General features: G+C 48.0%; 1 protein-coding gene across 1 annotated transcript in view; it reads right to left on the reverse strand.

Annotated features, from left to right (window-relative positions):
* Positions 1-21,687, reverse strand: part of LOC122381035 (inaD-like protein) — a 197,914-nt gene that overhangs the window by 29,749 nt on the left and 146,478 nt on the right. Inside the window, exon 3 of the mRNA XM_043364724.1 lies at positions 9,946-10,040. Within this exon, the coding sequence (XP_043220659.1) occupies positions 9,946-10,040 (95 nt within the window). The remainder of the gene's footprint in view (positions 1-9,945; positions 10,041-21,687) is intronic.

Consider the following 21,687-nt stretch of genomic DNA (forward strand, 5'->3'; position numbering starts at 1 on the left):
CACCGAAATGCGTTGTCCTTCTCTATAGAAAAGTCGCAGTATATGGCGCTTTTGTTTCAAACAGCGACGCTTGGGTTTTTGTTTATGTTATCGCCTTGTCGTTGCTTGGTTGTAAGGATTCTAATTTGAATTAGAGTTAATTCGGTTTAGAATTAATTAGATTCTAATTCGGGGGTACATAGTGCCTACTCTTCTTTGTTTCCAAGTATTATTTTGCGCCACAAATGAACGGCATGCGCCAGAAACGCAGCCAAATCTTGCGATTGCGACTACGAAATTCATTATTTTGGCGTCAGAGCCTGAAGCGAAAAATACAAGCATATTTATTTCAAAAAGACTTCAGGTTTGTCGAACGGTGTTATGAGAATTTTGATAACAGTACTGCATAAGTTTTTCAGTGATGCCGCAAAAGTGTTGTATCTATCTTCTTTTATTGTGCAGTCGGCGGGACCGATTCAAAATTGAGTCGTTGCTACTAAAATAGCAGCATATGGCGTCAGATGATGAACAGGAAAAATAGTTGCGTAAATTTAGACATAAACCACCCCCAAACCATGAATATCTTTTGAAGGCACTATAGACGACCATTAACTAACTAGATGTGATGAAGATCAAATGTAAGGAATACGCTCATTTTACAAAATTACATGCAAGTACCAAAAAGTGATGTAAGTACTTATTCAACGGTCATTTTCAGCGCTCCCCGCTAACGTGACTTCAAGTTGAGATATTTGCGGCAAGGTACCGAATTGAGCAAAAGTGTTTTAATTTACATTATAACTTGTTGTGTTTTGTCAGAAAATGGTCCTAACTCAGATTTTGTGGAAAAAGGTCATTATCTCCCTTTAAGTCCTTCGAATACCTAATGTGTAGGTGAGCGTACCTGCATTTAGCAGTGTGTGCTATGCTATGTGGATTGAAAACTGGGGGCACATCCGACACACTGCGCAATGGATTCCGATATTGCTTGGCTGATTCTGGCTTTGTGTCTTCGCACGAACCATTGAAAGGGAGGACGTCATTTTTAAAGGTTGTGATCAGTGAAATAAGAGCTCAGCCGCTACTGATCGGCTTAGGAGAGACGAGTTTGGCGCACTTTGGCAATTAATAAAAAGTCCAGCTAACATTTTTGCCTGGTATTGTGCAAAAATCGACAAGGATCTTCCGTCCTGAAGATTGGCTTTCTTTTATCATACCGATAGCAAACTCGGCTATTGGGAAAATCTTCCAAACTTTCTACAATAACTCATTTTTCAGTTCGATTCATGTAAAAAATAATAATAAACAAACTTCGTTCGTCTTTCATTACTTCAGAAAACGTTTCGGGCGACCCCGAGTTTCGAACCCGAGACCTTTGGCTCACAAAGCGAAAATCATACCGCTGCGCCACCGCGGGACTCTGATCCCATCGTCATAAATTTATATGTGACAATAGTTGACAGGCTAATGATGCAACATCGAGAAAGCTTGCATTTGTGCTGTAAGGGATTACACGGGTAATGAAAAAATGCTGGAAAAGATTGCAAAATTGATTTGCCATTTAACACCAACAGATAGATTTAGAATATTGGCACAATGGATCGTAGCAAGATAACTGATGGGTGGATGCTGTTGCGCAACGGAATGCTCGACACCGTGCAGGAGGAATGCACAAACAAATATCTCCAATGGTTTCTCCAAACAAATATCTCCAGCGTTTCGGCCACGTCCTGCTGTTGACCTGTCGTCAAGGACGGATTGAGCTGAGAAATAGCTTTGACGAGTTCTGTTGGGCGGGTGACCATTTTGGTTGTGGCCCTGAGTCTCGATAAAGCATTTCTTATCTCCGTGGAGGCGAATGGAATGAGGCTATCAGTTACCATGAGACACTGGGCGATGGAGTTGATGAAGCACGTGTTGCCTAGGTTGTTTAAACTGTATTTAGGGCCTTGGTTTAAACCACAGGGAGTGCGTGCACCTGATTGTGGTTCAGAATTCAGATTTTGTTTTCCTTGCCCTGGTGTAATTGAAAATGGTCGGCCTCGCATGTGTCCGGTTTGCGCTGGGAGCGGGGGGCTCAGGGCTCCTATTCTCCGGCTCTGCGTCTTTCTGTGGCGGAATTTCAGATCTCATGGTGAAGAGCGGTTTCTCAACTAGCGTCCATCTGCTGAACTGCTGATTTCTCGATAGCCATAGCGTATAAGAGGCATGGAGGGTTGTCCTACCAACGGTGTCGGCTTCCTTGAGTGATTTTCTGCGGGATAGTCCCATGTATCTGAAGAATGAGAACAGGCTGTCCGATGTGACCCCTCGAGCTCCTACTTCCACTGGAAAGTAGTGCATATGCCAGCCATTCTTCCTGCCTGTGTTGATTAGGTCGACATAGTCCTTCTTCCCCTGCTTGCGCTCGTGAGCTTGGTAAAAGTTTTCTTCCCAGCAGACAGTGAGCTCAGCCACAATGCAAGTCTTTGTTGCAGTGGACCAGATGACGATGTCTGGACGTGCATTGGTGCTGGCAATCTGGGGAGGAAAGACGTATAGGTCGTGCTCTTCATCCCAGATTAGCTGCCAGTCGTCTGCCGCCGGTTTTCCTCGCTCAGTGTTGCGCTGCAGAGGGGGGACGTAATATTCGGTTCCACTGCTAGATTTGAAATGGGTACCTTTTTTAGGTGCGTCCGTCTTTTCTAGCACCGGGCGAATGATTTCGATGAGTCTGCGAAGGACCATATCGTGACGCCAGTTGTATCGGCCGGTCATCAACGAGTATCTGCAGTTGCTGACGATGTGGAAGAGTGTGCAGTGGTGGTAGCCGCACAGGGAGCAGGAACCCAAAGTGGATTTTTTCCAGAGAAGTAAATTTGCTGGAGACGGCAGTGTATCTGACATGGAATTTAGATAAAAGCTGAGAAGTTTGTCGGAGAAGCCGTAAATGAGCTTCCTCCAGCGGAAATCCAGGAACATCACGGCTTCCCAGGCGAGAGGTCTTCCTTGCTTGGCCATGTTGTACACATAGACCAGCGCGTTTTCTTCGCTCTGTTTCACCAGACGGGATAGCTCTTGCCGGTGCTGTTTGGGTGTCATTTTAGATGCCCGCGGGAGTGGGATTAAACCTAGCCCTGCTCGGCCAAAATTGCCGCGGCAGAGCTCGTTTCATGCCAGGTGACGCTCTCTCTCCTCCAGCTCTCGGACACCATTCCAGTGTTTTTTGGATCGGAGACGATTCGCGATGTGGCCATATATGAATTGTGTAGAGTTATCGACAGCGTATTTGAGCTGTCGATAAATCAAATTATTGTCTATTTAAATTATTTTTATAATTTAAATAAAATATTACTAATGAGATATATGCATCCAGGCCCATTAAGGCAATTAAAATCAAAATAAGAAAATTAAAAAGTCAAACATTAATCCCTATCGTAACGGCTCAGCTTCTTTCGAAGCTGGATTAGAATCCGGATCAGCGGTAAGGGATTACGGGTGTTTCCATGGGCAGCCTAAGCCCTTACGAGGCACTGATCCGGATCAGTGATGCCCATGGAAACGGGGTCATAGAAGCCCATCGCATCACAAGCACCCGTCTGCGAGAAATTCGATGCCGAAAACCCACCTAATGTTGAAACCTATGGGCCTAAAACACGTGCATGTGCCACGTGCAAGAAAAAATTATATTCTTAGCTGAGGGTATTTCGTGGTAGATAATCTGCGGGGGCAGCTGTCCTGAAAATTTAATCAAAATCTATCGGTTCGTGTGCAAACGGTGCAAGGTGCCCCAATTCGCTGCACCAAACACGAATCCTACCGAAATGGAAACACCCTCAGTTTGTTTTTCAATAGAAAAACACAATTCTAAAGAATAGTGTTTGTCTAATGAAGAAACAACCTTCGGGTACTGCACCAAACACGAATCCTACCCGAAATGGAAACACACTCAGTTTGTTTTTCAATAGAAAACACAATTCTAAAGAATAGTGTTTGTCTAATGAAGAAACAACCTTCGGGTACCAACGCAAACGTCGAAAAAAGAAACGCCCGCCCGCCGCAAACCGCAAAAAATGCAAAACGCCGCAAAAATAAAACCACCCGCAACGCACGCACGCTAACCGCCAACCGAAAACGCCTAAACAGCGCCCAACCGCCGCCAACCGCAATCAAATTGAACACCGCAAACAACGCAAAAAAGAAAACCGCCCACATCGCCACCCGCCCGCCGCCAAACACAAACACCGCAAAAAGCACAAAACGCCCGCCCGCCGCAAAACGCAAACACCGCAAAACGCGCAATATGCACGCCCGAAACGCCAACGCAAACGCAAACGTCGAAAAAAAATTGCCCGACCGCCGCAAACCGCAAAAAAACAGCAAAAACGCCTAAAAAAATAAACCGCCCGCATCGCACGCACGCCAACCACCAACCGAAAACGCCTAAAAATCGCCCGCCCGCTGCCAAACGCAAACACGGCAAAAGCGCCAGGCCGCCGGAAACCGAAAAAAACTTAACACCGAAAAAGACGCAAAAAACGCCCGCATCGCCCGTCCGCCCGCCGTCAAACAAACACCGCAAAAAACACAAAACACCCGCCCGCCGCAAAACGCGCAAATCACACGCCCGAAACGCTAACGCAATTAAGAATAAAGTGGCGCGAGGCGTTACATGCATACCTCACAGTAATTTATTAATGCATGAAAATGATGAGATTCTTTAGTTTTAGCCACTTTAGGCAGTTAATGGCGCACTAAGACAAAAATGGCGCACAACAGCCTATTTTTGTCTCGCTTCATATGTGTCGCTGCCTAGTTTCGTGCACTACCGTTGAAAGTTGCGACGAAATCGGCCCGTTGAAATAAATACGCGTGATATTCCTCGACTTTAGCCACTGTAGCTTAAGTGGCGCACTAGAGACAAAAACGACGCACATGAGTTTGTTGTATTCGTAGCGCCGTTTGTGGCACAGGTCATTTTAATGCATCAATGTTGCAAGTTTCCTCGAAATAGGACCATAAATGGCAAAGTTATGGCCAAAACGCCTTACATTGAGAGTGCACATGGTCACTCGAGGTGGGGTGCCACGTGCCACGTGTGACCTAAAGACATAAAGCGACCATCCTTTTGTACCAGATGAAAGGGGTCGTCAGTGCCCATGGGTAGACTTTCGGGTGCGCCACCATTGTCTCCTAGCGGCCGATCAAACTTGGCCAATCTTTAAATTAGGGCTTACCTCACTATCGGTCAAAATATCTCCGGAATGGAGAACCCCGGGCGGCCACGTGTTTGACACGTAGTAGACCCAACACCAATGGTCATTATCGCAACCGACTTGGAACTCTGGCTCAAACCCATGCAGTGAGGTTATCACCTAAGCATAATTATGCACCAATGGCTACCTATCCCAAAATGCTACACCCACGTGGCGCACGTGCGAAAACACGTGCACCACGTGATGAGGTGTACAACTATCCTAGAGCATCCCCTTGACGACTGACCTCGATTGGTTCCGCTGGCACGCATTGTTTGCGCGGCACAGGCCATCATATCAGCAGTGGTCAAATTTTCACGGAGGTGGTCCCCTCAAACAAGTGCGGGGCGTGCACGTGCATTTCAATCGCCTCATATATGGCCTATGCCACCTGGTAGGCGACATGTGGGTGCATATCATACTGAAACATTTTTAACATCTAAGGTGGAAATTTTGAGCAAAATCGATTTAAGTAATTTTTTCAAGAAATCCCATTGACTTAAGACGTGAAAATAATCTTAAATTTCCAATTGAAAACTCAAAGACGGGCGACGGCCCATGTCCGCATTCATTCCGTCTGCGTTCTCCGCACACAGTTCAACACGTTGTACTTTGGTGCTTCGTCTCTGCGACAACCACTTCGGATGTCGATGATTTCGACTTGAATAAATTTAGCTCGAGGGAGGTCACGCGCGACTTGCATAACGTGACTTCCGAGTTTGGACTGAATATAATTACGCCAATTATCAGCGATATGTGTCCACACAACATGGATGCGGTCCGCACACGATTTCCGTACGGACCGGATGCGCCCATAGGGTTCTGTGTTAAATTCCGTACGGACCGCAAGCATTCCGCACAGTGGAGGCGGCCTTAAGAGGCGGCGGCCATTTGCATTAAACAGTATAAAATAGAGTTTTTCTTTTCTTTTTTGCTTAAGTCCACTTAAATCAAAATTCCTTGTATAAATTTTGACATTTTAAAATTAATTCAAGAAAGATTGTAGGCCGCTATTGCTGAAAAATGAAAAAAACAAAGTTGTTCTATTATTTTCAATTAGTTTTTGAGCTACATCGGTACTTGGCGCAGCTGCGACATTGAAATGTTTTTCGATGTGTTCAGTTTTGAAACTGCTGTGTGCAAATCAAGCCAAAAACCAATTATATTTTATAAATGCTTATAATTACATTGCTAGCGATCTGTATCTGTTGAGGAGAGCAGGAAAGAGAACACTAATTGAAGAAAATAAATTATCCACAGGATCATGACAGGATCGCTCACTACATAGGCTTTTTTTGAAGTTGAGCGAAGTTGAAGATTTGTGGGGTGATGATGAAGTGACAAATACTGCATTCAATATTAGATCATAATGGTGAAGCTAGTTCTGTATTAACCCGCGCCGGGCCGGTGCTCTGAAATTCCGCGCCGGGCCGCGGGGGGGTGTTTGAACACCCCCCCTTCTAACTCGGCTCCTGGGCCACGTAGCGACACGCGGTAAGCGGCAATCGAAAGAACGTCAAAAATAAGGACGAAAACACAACGGTCATTTTTGGGTCAGGTCAAAGGTCAGGTCACCAGAGGTCACCAAAGGTAAAATGTTGACTATTTCAACATTTTGGAAACTGCCAACGGCTATCTCGGGAACCGATAGAGCTGCAGCGCCGGAAAAAAGCGCATTCGATAGCCCTTTTACAGACCTTTCTGAGTAATGTTCTCAGATTTGACCTCATGTCAACGGTTTAGCCTCCAGAGGGCAAAAACTCCAAAAATAGCCGTTTTATGAAAAACGTTTTTTCGGCAATAACTTTTGACTCAAAAGAGCTATGACATTACTTTTGCCAGCATCGTGTTCCTCTCGTCGAGACGCGTCGAATGAACTATAATTTGACCTTGAAAGGTCAACTTGAAAATTTGACCTCAGGTCAAGGTCATGACCTGACCGGAAAAGGTCATGTTGCATATCAGTCGATCCGCAACGTCGAGCCAAACACATCTAAGGCGTTTTCAGCGCTCTAGCACGCCTCTATCAGAAGTTATCATCCAAAAACTGTTAGATTCTGTTCGTGACCTGAGATGACCTCGGGGACATAACGAGGGGTCACAGTTGCCATTTTCTGGTTCAGTGTGTCTATTTTACCTACATCTCGATGTTTGAGAGTGTCTAGAATAGCGTTCGTGCAAAACAGGCGCTTTTCAATTTTCTCCCATTGACTTATAATGGAGAGGCCGCAAAATTGACCTGACCTTAGGTCACCGATATAAAAATTCCGAGATATACATTTTATAGATAGTGTTGCTCTAATCAATCGCTGAAAGTTTCAAGGTAATCGTTCAGTCGGTGTAGCTATGACGAGCATTCTTATTTTTTCTGAGGTGAGGTCACTTGGCGTGACCTGGTGACCTGACCTAAGGTGACCTGGGTCTGAAATTTTCACAACATGTGCGGAAAAGATGCACAAACAGGTGTGCCAAAAACGGCGGCGCTCCGCGCCGCCGTTTTTGAGATATCTGCGAAAAACCGCAAGGGGGGTGTTCAAACACCCCCCCCCCGGCCCGGCGCGGGTTAAACAGGGTTTTGGATAATGTAATTGCATTGCAGTGAAATGGAGAGCAAGACAAGGTCAAGATCAATCACAGACTTCTCAAAACAAAGTCAAATTTGTTGCTAATAAATGCTTTGGAAATTTTGAGAAAGGTAGTTAAAGTACGCTTTCCAGCATACAGTGAGTTAAACATTAATTCATGTTTATGTCTTGCACATTGGCTTTCTTTGTAAGATAATTATCCTTATGGTATTGGAATTTGCTAACACTGATAAGTTGCCATTTAACATTGGTAGACTGATGTATTTGATATTACAGTTTATGTGTTTGCCCATTTGTTAGGACCTCATGCATTTGGAAGAAATGTGTCATGATTGCCATTTTTCTTCATCCAGTGTCATTTAGCAAATCAAAGTTGAGTTCAGAAGCTTTATCAAAAATGCTTTCAAATCTTTTATGGCAGTAGTTGATTTTCAAGATACCGACAAAATACCAAATGCTTTTGGTATATAATACCGAATACCGAATCGGTATTGGTTCGGTATCGGTATACCGAAATTTCGGTAACCGATTGACACCACTATTCCTGACGGACTCCGGAATATTTTTGAATAATGAAATGGAATATTTTTTTTTTCTTGGCCAGAACACGACCTAAATTGGGCGTAAACAGATTAATTCGGCCGTAAGGCTGCCCTTTCTGGTCACACGACATCCGGCCTTCCTCATTGACTCCAGAATTTCGCTGATGGTTAACCCGCGCGGGGCTGGGGGGTAAATTTTAACCCCCCTCGCGAATTTTTGCAATATCTCAAAAACGGCGGCGCGCAGCGCCGCCAAACTTGCAGTAGCTTTTCTTACATCGATTTGACACGTTCCCTGAAAATTTGAGCGAAATCCGTCGGAAAATTGTTGAGAAATCGACGTTTTAGTGACGTCATGTTCGCCATTTTCGCCTCAAAAACGGCAAAATTTCAAACGCCGCTAACATCTTCATTTTTAAAGGAATCAGGACGTAACAAAGAAGGTTATACGTAATTCTACTTTGTCTATCAAATGGCTATCTCCGTTTTTTGAAAATTGTGGATTTTGGCCCAACTTAAAAAAATGACTTTTTGGAAAAATAATTATAAAATCCAAAATTTTGAGTGTATCGAAAAAAAACGGAATATATGTCAGAGAAGTGATCTATGTGCACCTACATACCAATTTTTAGAAGAATCGGTTCAAAAATGTGGGAGTTATTAAAAATGTTATGACGTCACGACACACACAAATTTTGAAAAATGATTTTTTTTTGAAGTTCTAGACCTCGTACGGAAACAAAAATAGCACCATTCGATTTGACGTGAAAAACAGCATCAGATAGACACCTTTTTAGGCCTTAACAACCAACTTCAAAATTTGACCTCACTTGACCTGACCTCGACCTGAAATTCATCCAGAGGTGGTCCATATCACTTATTGAGTGTGCCTATTGAATTCTATGAGTAAAATGACCCATAAAACATGTGTCGCACATGCCCTTTTCTATATTTTGTTTTTTGGTGACCTGACTTGACCTGACCTGACCTTGACCTTGACCTCTGAATGATATTGTATGCAACGAATATTGTCTTGGTAGCCTAAGAACACGTTTTGGGCAATCAGTCTCAGTCCATGACTCCATTCTTCGGCAACTACGGTGCAAGGCCGATACTGTAGAAACTTGCAATTTGTACCCTTGACCTGACCTTGACCTTGACCTCAAACTTTAAATTAAGTGCATGTTTTTAGTTGTTCGTGATGATATCTTTCGATTGGCGTTTGAATTTTCCAAATCGGACCATTAGTTCGGGAGATAACAGGGGGGGGGGGGTAAAATTTACCCCCCGCCCCCAGCCCCGCGCGTTCGGCTGGAGACCCCAGCCTCGCGCGGGTTAAGATTTCGTGTGAAGGTGAGATTTGTCCGCAATATCACTTAGTTACACCGTGCCGGATTTACTTGAGCTACGGCGGAAAAGCGTGCACTATGACGAATATCGTGCCGCGATTCAATATAGATGTGAGTGCACTGTGCCGAACCGTCAAAATCGCCTGCACTATTTCTGAATAGTGTACACTGCTGCCTCTAGATTGGAGATAAAAAAGTGTAGTTGTGGTTTATTTTCCCGCCGGCGTCCGCTGCTGATGTAGTCGGAACATCTCACCTGAGCAGGATGATCTTGATAATCGGGCCAGGCAGACCTTTAATGATGGCTGAGGCGTTCAGATGGCATCGACCATGCAGAACCTGGCCGTTCACCTGTGAATACGAGGGGACACAATTTAGTCGGCTACACGGCACCACAGAGCTGGTGGACACAGTTTTGACTGAGACGGGGGTGCTTGCTGGGTGTGAAGTTTATTGTGGAGGTGGACTGCGAACTTTGACGAGGGTGCTAGCTGGGTGTGAATCTGGTGTAGACTGTGGACTGGAATAAGTCATAACATCGTCTGCGGGTAGGACGACTTTCGTTGACCACACGTCTTTTGTCATCGCAAAGGACGGCGGCTGCCTTCCGGCCTCTCCTCGACCCCTACCCTGCATTTACAGGACAGGGTCCGTCCCTCCCTGCCAACTGGTCACGTGACTGGCCTCGCCCGAGGCCCGGCCGACTGACCCGGTGCGCCGTAGGCGGCATGGTCATGTCATGCTGATTAAGTCGCTCAGTTCATAGCGACAATGCTCACGGTCAGGCAGTGTCTTCGTGGCGGAGTGGTTTAGCGTCGGGCTATAGTTCGGGAGGGTGAGGGCTCGTTCCCAATCTGATCTTTCTGTTTTTCACTTACCCCGTTTACATGAGTCAGCAAAAGTGACGTTTAGAACGGATATTTCCGCTTAGCGAAAAGTGCGCAAGTTTCGACTCATGTAAATGGGTTTGGGCGCGCAAAAATGACGATTACGCGGAACGGATATTTCCGATGGATTAATGGGAAATATCCGTTTAGGCATCGTATTTTTTTCATTTTTTTCACTTAAAATGACACAAAATTTATTTTCTTATTTGCCAATTTTACAAATAACTCTTAATAACAATACTGATCTTAAATGATAAGAAAAATGATGTTTTTACTTAGCTTTTACCAGCTTTCGGCGCCTAATTCCGCGCCCATGATCGCAACAGCTGTTTGGGCCTTTGGAAGGAAGAAGAAGGGAGGAAGGATAAATAAGGAAGTTTGTCAACTCATTTCAATTCGATACCAGTGTTCTCAGTTTTCTACTTATATTGTTCGACACCTTGGAGCTATGAAGTATTGGACAGAGGTGGAGGAGCGTGCGTTTCTGTCTACAGTGCAGGAGAGAAACCTCCAAGAGGCGATCGACGGAAGAAGAGCCCGGAACTCCCAGGTTTGTATTTTTAAGATAAATCAAATCTGCCAGTTGGACTTTGCTGCATATCAATGCAAGAAGGAAATGATCAGTTATTAAAATAATGTGCTGCTGTCAGTTCAATTAATTTGCTGTTGCAGGCTTGGTGAATACACATCCTTGGATCAAAATTGATAAGCCGCACCAAGCCGTCACAAGTGATACATTACATTGAAACATTTTTCATAATTATAAGCCATTAAATTTAAATATTGTTCATGATCTTTTTCTCCCAAAAAGAATAGATATACTGCAAGCAGAAAAACAAGACCTTCACTCTATTGAACAAAATCTTACCTGACTTAACGTGTGGTCGTGCAACTTAAGATGTTTTGTGTAAAAAGTATTGTGATTATTTATGTGTGGGGTCACTTCTCAAGCTAACAAAGATGTTTTCCTGTCTTCACCCTTTATTGTTTTTATTATATCAATCTCACTATGTTTTAGAGGGTGGTGCAGAAAAGTAGATGCAGCAGCAGGCAGTAGGCTTCGGTAAAAGTGGCCTTTTGCACCCTGGGCTCAATATGGAATGAAAATCACACCATGTTGCTACTGAACCATTTATGAACCTAAAAATTTGATTGTTCATATCATTTACTCATAAGAAAACATGTGTCCTGCTAGCAGAAATACCAAATCCTAACCCGCGCCCGGCTGGGGGTCCTGGATTTCCACGCCCTGCTGGGGGGGGGGGGGGGTGTTTGAACACCCCCCTTCTAACTCGGCTCCTGGGCCACGTAGCGATACGCGGAAGGCGGCGTTCGAAAGAGCGTCAAAAATAATGAGGAAATCACTTCAGTCAATTTTTTGGTCAGGTCAAAGGTCAGGTCACCAGAGGTCATTGAAGGCAAAATTTCGCCGATTTCCGGGTCGAATGTCGACAATTTCCAAGAAGCCAACGCATAACTCGGGAACCAATAGAGCTACAGCGCCGCTGAAAAGCGCATTCGATAGCCCTATTAACGCTCTTTCTGAGTAATTCTCTCAGATTTGACCTAACGTCAACGGTTTTGCCTGCAGGGGGCAAAAACTGCAAAAATAGCCGATTTTTTCGGAAACAGTTTTCTGCAATAACTTTTGAGCCAAGCCTTGAACGAGCTTACTTTTACCGGCATCGTGTTCCTCTCGTCAAGACGCATCGAATGAACTATAACTTGACCTTGAAAGGTCAACTTGAAAATTTGACCTCAGGTCAAGGTCATGACCTGACCGGAAAGGGTCATGTTGCATATCAGTCGATCCGTATCGTCGAGCTGAACACATCTAAGGCGTTTTCATCGCTCTAGCATGCCTCTATCAAAAGTTATTTGCGAAAAACTGTTAAATACCATTCGTGACCTAAGATGACCTCAGGGCATAAACAGGGGTCACGGACACCATTTTCATGTTCAGTGTGTCTAAACCACTTGTAATTCAGTGTTTGGGTGTGTTTATAATGGATTTCGTCCAAAAGAGGCGCATTTCAATGTTCTCCCATTGACTTATAATGGGGAGGTCGCAAAATTGACCTGACCTTAGGTCATCGATATCAAAATTCTGAGATATACATTTTGTACATGCTATTGCTCTTAGCAATCGCTGAAAGTTTCAAAGCGATCGGTCACTCAGTGTAGCTATGACAGACATTGAAACTTTTTATGAGGTGAGGTCACTTCAAGTGACCTGGTGACCTGACCTTGAATGACCTTGGTCTGAAATTTTCACAACATGTGTAGCGAAAAACCACAAGGGGGGGTGTTCAAACACCCCCCCAGCAGGGCGCGGGCTAATCTAGCCTGACCCAACGGCCAACGCAGATGTAGCACGAGCTGCCATATGTGTGGGAGTGCATCTTTTTAACCGGGGAGCATTCATTCTGGCCAGGGTTCATAATGTCCAGGGTACGTTATGCCCAGTGTCGAAATGGCCAGTGCCTTAAATGGGCCAGAGTTCATAATGTCCAGGGATTGCATGGTCCAAATGCGGCCAACTGGCTGCAGATAGGGTATATTCAAAGAGGCCAGGGTTCATAATGTCCAGGGGACGATGTGTCCAGTGTTCGAAATGGCCAGGGTTCATAATGTCCAGGGCACGATGTGTCCAGTGTTCAAAATGGCCAGAGTTCATAATGTCCAGGGCACGATGTGTCCAGTGTTCAAAATGGCCAGTGCCTTGAATGGGCCAGAGTTCATAGTGTCCAGGGATTACATAGTCACTGAAAGTGACGTCATTATGTAAAAAACACGGAACCAGCTCAATGCGAAGCAGTGCAGTGCCGAAGGCAATGCCTTAGGAGAGATTACAGGCAATAGTAAATCAAATATTTTTAGGTAAAGTGGTTATGTATCTGGCTTCAGGACGAAGGCCTGAAGCCTGATGCATAACCACTTAACCTAAAAATATTTGATTTACTATTGCTTGCAATCTATTCATGCGAGAAACTATTTCCTTATCCCCGGTAGGCAAACATCATTACCTTAGGTTAGGTTAGGTTAGGTTAGGATAGGTTAGGTTATTTTAGGTTAGGTTAGGATAGGTTAGGTTTGGTTGGGTTGGGTGGACTATGTAATCCCTGGACACTATGAACTCTGGCCCATTCAAGGCAGGTACGTATTATTTAGGCCAGGGTTCATAATGTCCAGGGCACAATGTGTCCAATGCTCGAATTGGCCAGTGCCTTGAATTGGCCAGTGTTCACATTGTCCAGGGATTTATAACTGAACCTTACCTACCTGAATTAATGGGTGGTCAGGTGTCGCTTTTCAATTTTAGAAGGTTATGCTCTTTCCATTCATGTTCTATAGTTTGGTAATTACGGAGCGAGCGAAGCGAGCGGAGTCTTTCCTTAGATTAACGGAAATTTCTGAGTATGAGCGGCCGGCCGGCCGGCCGTGCGGACGCTTTTGCGAGGCTTATATCTCAGCAACCACTTGACCGATTTACACGCGGTAATTTTTGTAGGGTAGCTTCATTCCTTCTACCAAGTATTGGACTATTCCCGATGTATGTGGGTGACCCTTTATGCACGTGCCACGTGCAAAACGAAGAGGTGTCAGTTTTGTAATTGTTGCAATATCTCGGTAACTACTTGGCCGATTGGCTCAGGCCCGGGTGACCTACGCCCGGGTGGCCTACGCCCGGCTGACCTACGCCCGAATTGCCTACTCCATCGAATGTCTACGCCCGGGTGACCTACGCCCGGCTGACCTACGCCCGAATCGCCTACTCCATCGAATGTCTACGCCCGGGTGACCTACGCCCGGCTGACCTACGCCCGAATCGCCTACTCCATCGAATGTCTACGCCCGGCTGGCCTACGCCCGGCTAACCTACGCCCGAATCGCCTACTACATCGAATGTCTACGCCCGGCTGACCTACGCCCGGCTGACCTACGCCCGAATCGCCTACTCCATCGAATGTCTACGCCCGGCTGACCTACGCCCGGCTGACCTACGCCCGAATCGCCTACTCCATCGAATGTCTACGCCCGGCTGACCTACGCCCGGCTGACCTACGCCCGAATCGCCTACTCCATCGAATGTCTACGCCCGGCTGACCTACGCCCGTATCGCCTACTCCATCGAATGTCTACTGCTCCCCTCCTGTCCGATTAACGAGTGAAGATTTCGCATACCAAAGTGACCCTTCCGGGGGAACCGGCACCCGCAGTCAGGTAACAATGGGAAGGGTTGGAGGGACCGACCGCCGCGCCGCATGGTGACAGGTGATTCCCGGGACGTCCGAGCGTCGCCTTTCAGACGCATCGCCGCCTTCCCCCACCCCCCCCCCCCACCGCGCCGTGCCGCGCCGCACAAAGCAGACGGACCCTGTCGCGGAGCGAACTACCCGACCAGGCTGCCATCATCGGCGGAGAGCCTGAACTGCTTTTTTTTTTAATCGTTGAGCTGATCAAGCTTGAGTAGCCATGCTTGCGTATTTCACGCTTCAGCCCTGCTGTGAGCCATGTTTTATGATTTCTCATTTCAGATCTTAACAATGATCTTAGGTAGGAAGAACCGTGAGAAACGCCCCTCCCCCTTAGCCCTCGCCGGTATAAGGGGGGGGGGGGGGGTCGAACAGCCCCCTCTCGGTTTTCGATAATAACTCGCGTAAAAACCCGCTGATCGCGACGGAACTTTCATTACCCTCGCGTTCATCAATTTTACACCTACCCTAACAATTTCATGACCCTGACGCAAATGACCCTTGACCTGTGACCTACTTTTCGAGACCATGTTTGGCGGGAATCGCGATTCGGTGTATGTCGTCTCCTCTTAGCCGCGCGTTTGCACTCTTTTCGTGATTTCAAGCGTTCAAACATGTGATATGATATTGCTCCTATGCGTTAGGGTGGGTGCAGGGGCGTCGCCGACGGGGGGGGGGGGGGTCGGGGGGGGGGTCGCGACCCCCCACTCGTCAGAACCGGGGGGGTCGACCCCCCACTTTTGGCGATGCTGAGTATGCTTTTTTTAGCTATCATGTCAGGGAAGTTGGCGTCAGCAACCTCAACAAATACAACGTCAGATTCAGAATCGCTTCAAGAGCTCCCTAGTCCCTATTGCTTATAGGTCAATAAGCTGTGGGCTAGAACATCAGCATGACAATATGATTTTAGTCCCTTTTTATCCCTCAAATGAGCGAGCGCGTCAAAACTGACCCAAGCGTTCGTCTGATTGTCCAAATAATGGTTGCAGTCGATTCGTCGGATGACGTATCAGTAACTACGAGGTACCTGGCTAGCCTCAGCCCTGCTACCCTCGAACCTGCCTGCATAGGGGAAATGGGGTCAGATGGTGGATCCCTCTGGGGCTTTCCTAATAAGACGCGCAAAAAAGGAGTATATTGCAACGAAACTTCCAGTGACCTCGAGTTAATGAATTTTACACCTATTCTAGAAAAAAATTGGCCCTGATTCGAATATGGATGACCTTGGTTAACTTTTTTAAGTTTTATTTGCTTCCACTTACAAGTGTGGTTTTTGGGGCTGATTTCGAGTTTAGCGCCCGTTTGAACCGTTTGAAGTAGTTTTGATAAATGATGGTTATGTAGCATGTTACGAAGCTATCGTTGGTGGTTGTCAGTCACCCACTCTAGAGGCAGGAAGCCTGCTGGTCGACCTGACCTGACCCGACCCGATCTACCCAAAATGCATGGAGTCATCATCTTTGTTCAAGACTAACATCGAACTCGTACTCGGGACCCCGATAACAGCTACGGCTCACTAAGTTCTAGCAGGCGGCCAGATTTTTCCTACTTTTGGGCGTTGACCTAAGATGACCCGGCCAAGACCTTGAAATTGGGCATCATCGGCTTTCTCTCATCACGGGCAGCATTTTCGCTCTTCCGCGAAACTCTACCTCGATCAGGGGCCGAAAGCATGCCTTATGCGTTACGTTGGTAAACGTTTTACCTTAGCGACCCGCAAAATACGAATGCAACACAGAAAGCGTATTCGATAGCTTTTTAAAGCTCTTTCGCCAACTTCGCCTCAGATATGACTTCGGGTCTATGGCTTGTGTACCATAGAGTCCAAACAGCTAAACGGACGGATTTTGCCGAAACATTTGTTCTGTAACAACCTATGATTCAGTAATTGTGTATGATATTCATGTTATCACCATCGTTTTTGTTTCGTCGAAACACGTCGCATGGCTTACAATTTGAACTTAAAAACTTGAATAGAAAACTTGACATCAGGAAAAGGTCATGACCTGACCGGAAAAGAACCTGCTGCATATGGATCGATCTGTGTTACTAAGCTGAACACACTCCAGGTGCTGTCATCGCTCTACAACGTCTCCATCAAAAGTTGTTGTCGAAAATGTGTTAGAGACCTTTGATGACCTAATGACTGACCATTTCAGTCACCACTGGTCATTAGCTGCACCTTATCTCTAAAATGAACAAGGTGCCATGGCTACAAAAGTATCTAGCGTTTTTAGCATATTCTTTCAAAGCAGAGGGCATCGTGCTTTTTCCCATATCTTATCATGATTGGTGAGGTCACACACCTATTTGACCTGACTTCGCTTCTCAGATGTAAAATCCCAGATTCATGAACTGTTGGCACTTATAATCCCATTCATTACACCGAATTTCAGACTTATAGGAGTCAGGAGATAATCTATAGGAATGACAAGATTGCAGTTTTAAGAGGCATAACTGAACTTGACATGACATTGTGACCTGACCTCAGGTGACCTCTGCTTGATTTTTATGCACGATGCAAAAATGATGTGCAATAAGATATACCGCTGCTTTCGCGGCGCTGCGCGCCGAGGTTTTTCTCCGGGCACACGAAAAAACCGGGAGTGTGGCTAAAAACACCCCTACCCATCAAGACGAAGACCGGAAACCCGACCCCCCCCCCATACTCAAAAATCCGTGGCGACGCCCCTGGGTGGGTGTCAAGTTCACTTGAAGCTCAGGACAGGTCACTGACCTTAAATGAGCTCGGTTAACTTTTACATGTTTCCAGGCTAGTTTTTTAAGCTTAATTCGAATTTAGCAACCATATGAGCATTTACGAAGTAGTTTTGGTGCCATCGTAACATGTTACGAAGCTGTCAGAGACGGTTGACACCTACTACGAATACCCGGCAAAACCACTACTGGTTGACCTGAACTGACCTGACCCGACCTGGCCTAAAAGCATGGAGACATCATCTGTGATAAAAACTAACATGATATTTGTTTGTGTGCTTGCTTGCTTGGCTCACGAACCCCAGGGTGCAGACGCCACCAGTACCAGCCGAGAACTGTATTCAGCGAGCGGGGCGGCGGTGGCCCGGGCGGCCACAGCCCAGACTGCATACGATACCGGCGCCGGCTCAGCGGCGGCTCCAGGCTATAGAGCGGGGTGTGACCACAGCAGCCACCACGATACATCTCCCCCTCTTATGCGTGTGCTAATAAGATCTCCTATAGAAAGCTAAGCTGTACTCCAAGCACAAAGCTGGTTTTCTTAATCCCCGTATATCCGACCGCTGCGAGTTTTACGAGGGCTAACGTGTACAGGGTCGTCAGCGGGCTGCACTGATGGCGGAGCGGGTGCCAGCGGAGACGTCGCCGGCTCAGGTGACGGCGCAGCTGGCGGAAGCTGCTGTGGTGGTGGTGGCGGCACCACCGGGCGTGGTGCTGCCACGGATGTCGGCGGCACCACCGGAGGTGGCACTGGTGCTGCCCGTTGCCCGGTTCCGTGCTGTGCCGGGACCTGTAACGGAACAGGAGGGATCAGCAGCAGGTGCCGTCGGTTGCGGCGATATTGGCAGCCGCCCAGCTCCACCAGATAGCTGCGTCTGGAGAGCCTTTGCGTGACGATGGCGGGCTCCGACCAGCTGCCCCTTTCTGTCTTGATCCGGACTCTGGCGCCGGGCTGCAGCGGAGGCAGGTTGCGGGCGCCTCGCCTCTGATTGACGGTTGACTCCTGTTTCTTCTTTCTCCGCCCATCGCGGAGTTTGGCGTGCCGCCATGCCTTCTTGGCGGGCTGCTGAGCGACGGGGAGACGGGACTGAAGCTCACGTCCCATCAGGAGGCGGGCTGGGGAGTATCCTGTAGCTTCCACAGCCGTTGTCCGGTAGTTCAGGAGAGCGAGGTGAGGATCTTTTTGGCGAAGTATCCACTTTGCGGTCCTCACGGCCCGTTCAGCTGCTCCGTTGGATGATGGCGTGTGCGGGTCAGTGACGCGATGTGTGAAGCCGTACGACGCTGCGAAGTCGGCGAATGAGCTGGAAGTGAACTGCGTTCCTCCGTCTGTTGTCATCAGATCCGGTATCCCCAGTCTGGAGAACAGGCGCTTCAGCCGCTCGATGACTGCGGTGCTTGTGAGGTTGGGCAAGCGTTGAATTTCTAGATACCTGCTGAAGAGGTCCACAGTCACGAGCCAGTTGCTGTTGTTGAAGTGGAAAATATCTGCTGCGATGTGAGTCCACGGTCTTGACGGCGTTGGAGTCGTTACCAGTGGCTCAGCGTGCTGGGAGGGCGCGTGCACTTGGCAGAACGCGCAGTGCTCGATGTGGCGCTTCAAGTCGATGCTTATCTTGGGCCACCAGACGGATTCTGCTGCTCGCTGGCGGCACTTGTTGAGCCCGAAGTGACCGTCGTCATGTAGACGGTTGAGCATCTCTTCACGCAGACTAGGCGGTATGATGATGCGGCGGCCGTACATCAGCAGTGTGCCGCTTGTCAGGTAGAGAACGCTGATTTCTCCACGCGCGGCGAAGTAGTCCAGCATGTCGGGGTGCTTTGCTCCCTCCTTCCAGCCAGAGAGAGTCTGCTGAACCACGCGCTGGAGGAGTTCATCTGCCTGTTGAGCCCTGCTGATCTCCACCAGACGCTGCGGTGTGGCGGACAGGTCATCGAAGACCCTCTTGCAGAAGTTGTGGACGTCTTCCTGTAGCACAGCGCCGATCGCATCGTGCTTCTGGAGTGGGTGACGCGAGAGGAAGTCAGGTACCAGGTGCTGCTTCCCTGGAATGAACACCGCTGTTGCGTTGTAACGCATTAGTCGCATGAGCATGCGCTGACACCTGATTGGCGCATCTACGAGATTTTTCGTGTTGATGAGCGGGATCAGTGGCTTGTGATCCAGCTGTAGGTCGAACGACGGCAGTCCAGACAGGAACACGTGCATCTTCTCGCATGTCCAAGTTGCAGCGAGTAGTTCCTTTTCAATCTGGGCCCACCTCGTCTCTGTGTCCGTCAGACTTCTGCTGCAGAATGCGACGGGCTTGAAGCTGGAACCATGCTTCTGAAGGATGCATCCTCCGATTCCGTAGCTGCTTGCGTCTGCGCAGACCACTGTCTCACGCGCTGGGTCGTAGAACGCCAGGACTGGAGCGGACGTGACGGTTGCTTTCACATCATCCAGTGCTTGCTGCTGCTGAGGCGTCCAGTTCCACGCAGCGTCCTTTTTCAGCAGATCGTTGAGGGGCCTTAGGCGCTCCTGGATGTGCGGGACGAACCAGCAGAGGTAGTTGACCACCCCTAGCAGAGACCGGAGCTCGGTGACGTTCTTTGGCTGCTGGAGCTGCTGTATCGCTTCGAGCTTCTCGTCGTCCACGCCGATGCCATTCTTGCTTATCTTCATGCCAAGAAACTTGACCTCGTCCCTTCGGAACTCACATTTCGTCTTGTTCAGCTTGAGGCCAGATTCGTGGATTCTTCTGATGACGGCTTCGAGACGTGCGTCATGGTTGCTTGCATCTCCGAAAACCAGCGTGTCGTCCATGTAGACGATGACTCCAGGCAGTCCATCCAGCATCTCTTGCATCTTTCGCTGGAAGCACTCCGGAGCCAGTGAGATTCCCATCGGCAGGCGCAGGAACCTCTTCCTGCCGAACGGTGTGATGAACGTAGTCATTTTGGAGCTTGCTTCGTCCAACGGGATCTGGTAGAAGCCAGAAGAAGCGTCCAGCTTGGAGAACAGTGTCGCACCGCCCAGCTTGGACGTCAGGTGCTCCAGGGTCGGGATCGGGAAGATCTCACGCTTTACGGCTTGGTTCAGCTTTTTGTAGTCAACTGTGATCCGGACACCACTGTTCTTCGGGACAGGGACGAGCGCGGATACCCAGTCTGTGGGTTCAGTCTCTGGTACGATGATGCCCTGCTCTTCCATTCTCTTCAGCTCCTCCTCCACTGGCTTCATCAGCGGCAGGGGGACGTGTCTTGCTGCGGAGAGGGCGACCGGGACGGCATCCTCGCGTAGCCGGATGCTGATCGGTGCCGTCTTCATGAGACCTGCTTCTCCGAAGACATCTTCATGCACCTCTCCTGTGAACTGGAGAACACCCAGACGCGAGCACGCCGACCGGGAGAGGAGGTTATCTGCTGAGTCCACTACATAGAACACCTCCGACTCTGCTTTGCTTTTGAACATGATTGTCCCATTCAGCTTTCCTTTTACGGTTAGCACGCCACCGACGCTAGTGAGCGTGCTTGAGGCATGCTCAAGGGAGGGCAGGTTCAGTCGCTGGTAGGTTTTCAAAGACAGAATGCTAACGTCGGCACCAGAATCAACTTTGAACGTGACCTCTTGACCGCAGAGACTGACTGTGATTCTCCACGGCGCGCACGCTTTGTCGATTTCACCAACGAAAGCATCATGTGGCGCTAACGGCTCGCTTGATTCTGTACGCTCTATCTGCCTGACGCTAGGTGATCGGCAGACGGCTGCGAAGTGATCCATTTTCTGACAGTTGGAACAAACTTTTCCCTTAGCGGGACAGTCCCTCGGTGAAGCATGTCGCTCTCTCCCGCAATACCTGCATGTTGTTGCAGAGTCGATGTGACGCGCTTGCTGTCTTGGCTGCGTGACAGGTGACTGCTGCTGTCGCCCGTGCTGCTGGCGCCGTTGGTGCTGCTGCTGATGGCCACGCTGGCGCTGACGGGCATGCTGCGGCTGCTGGCGCGGCTGTCCGTACTGCGTCGGTGCTTGAACCCTGTTGACATCAAATGGACCGGAGCTGTCACGGCTGCTTACGATTTCGACGTTACGCATCATAGTAATGACCGTATTCATAGACACTTCTTCCTCGAGCGATTTGAGCTGGATCTTGCGGG

This window comes from Amphibalanus amphitrite, unplaced genomic scaffold (genome assembly GCF_019059575.1).
Source record: "Amphibalanus amphitrite isolate SeventyFive unplaced genomic scaffold, NRLGWU_Aamphi_draft 000112F_arrow, whole genome shotgun sequence".
NCBI lineage: Eukaryota > Metazoa > Arthropoda > Thecostraca > Balanomorpha > Balanidae > Amphibalanus > Amphibalanus amphitrite.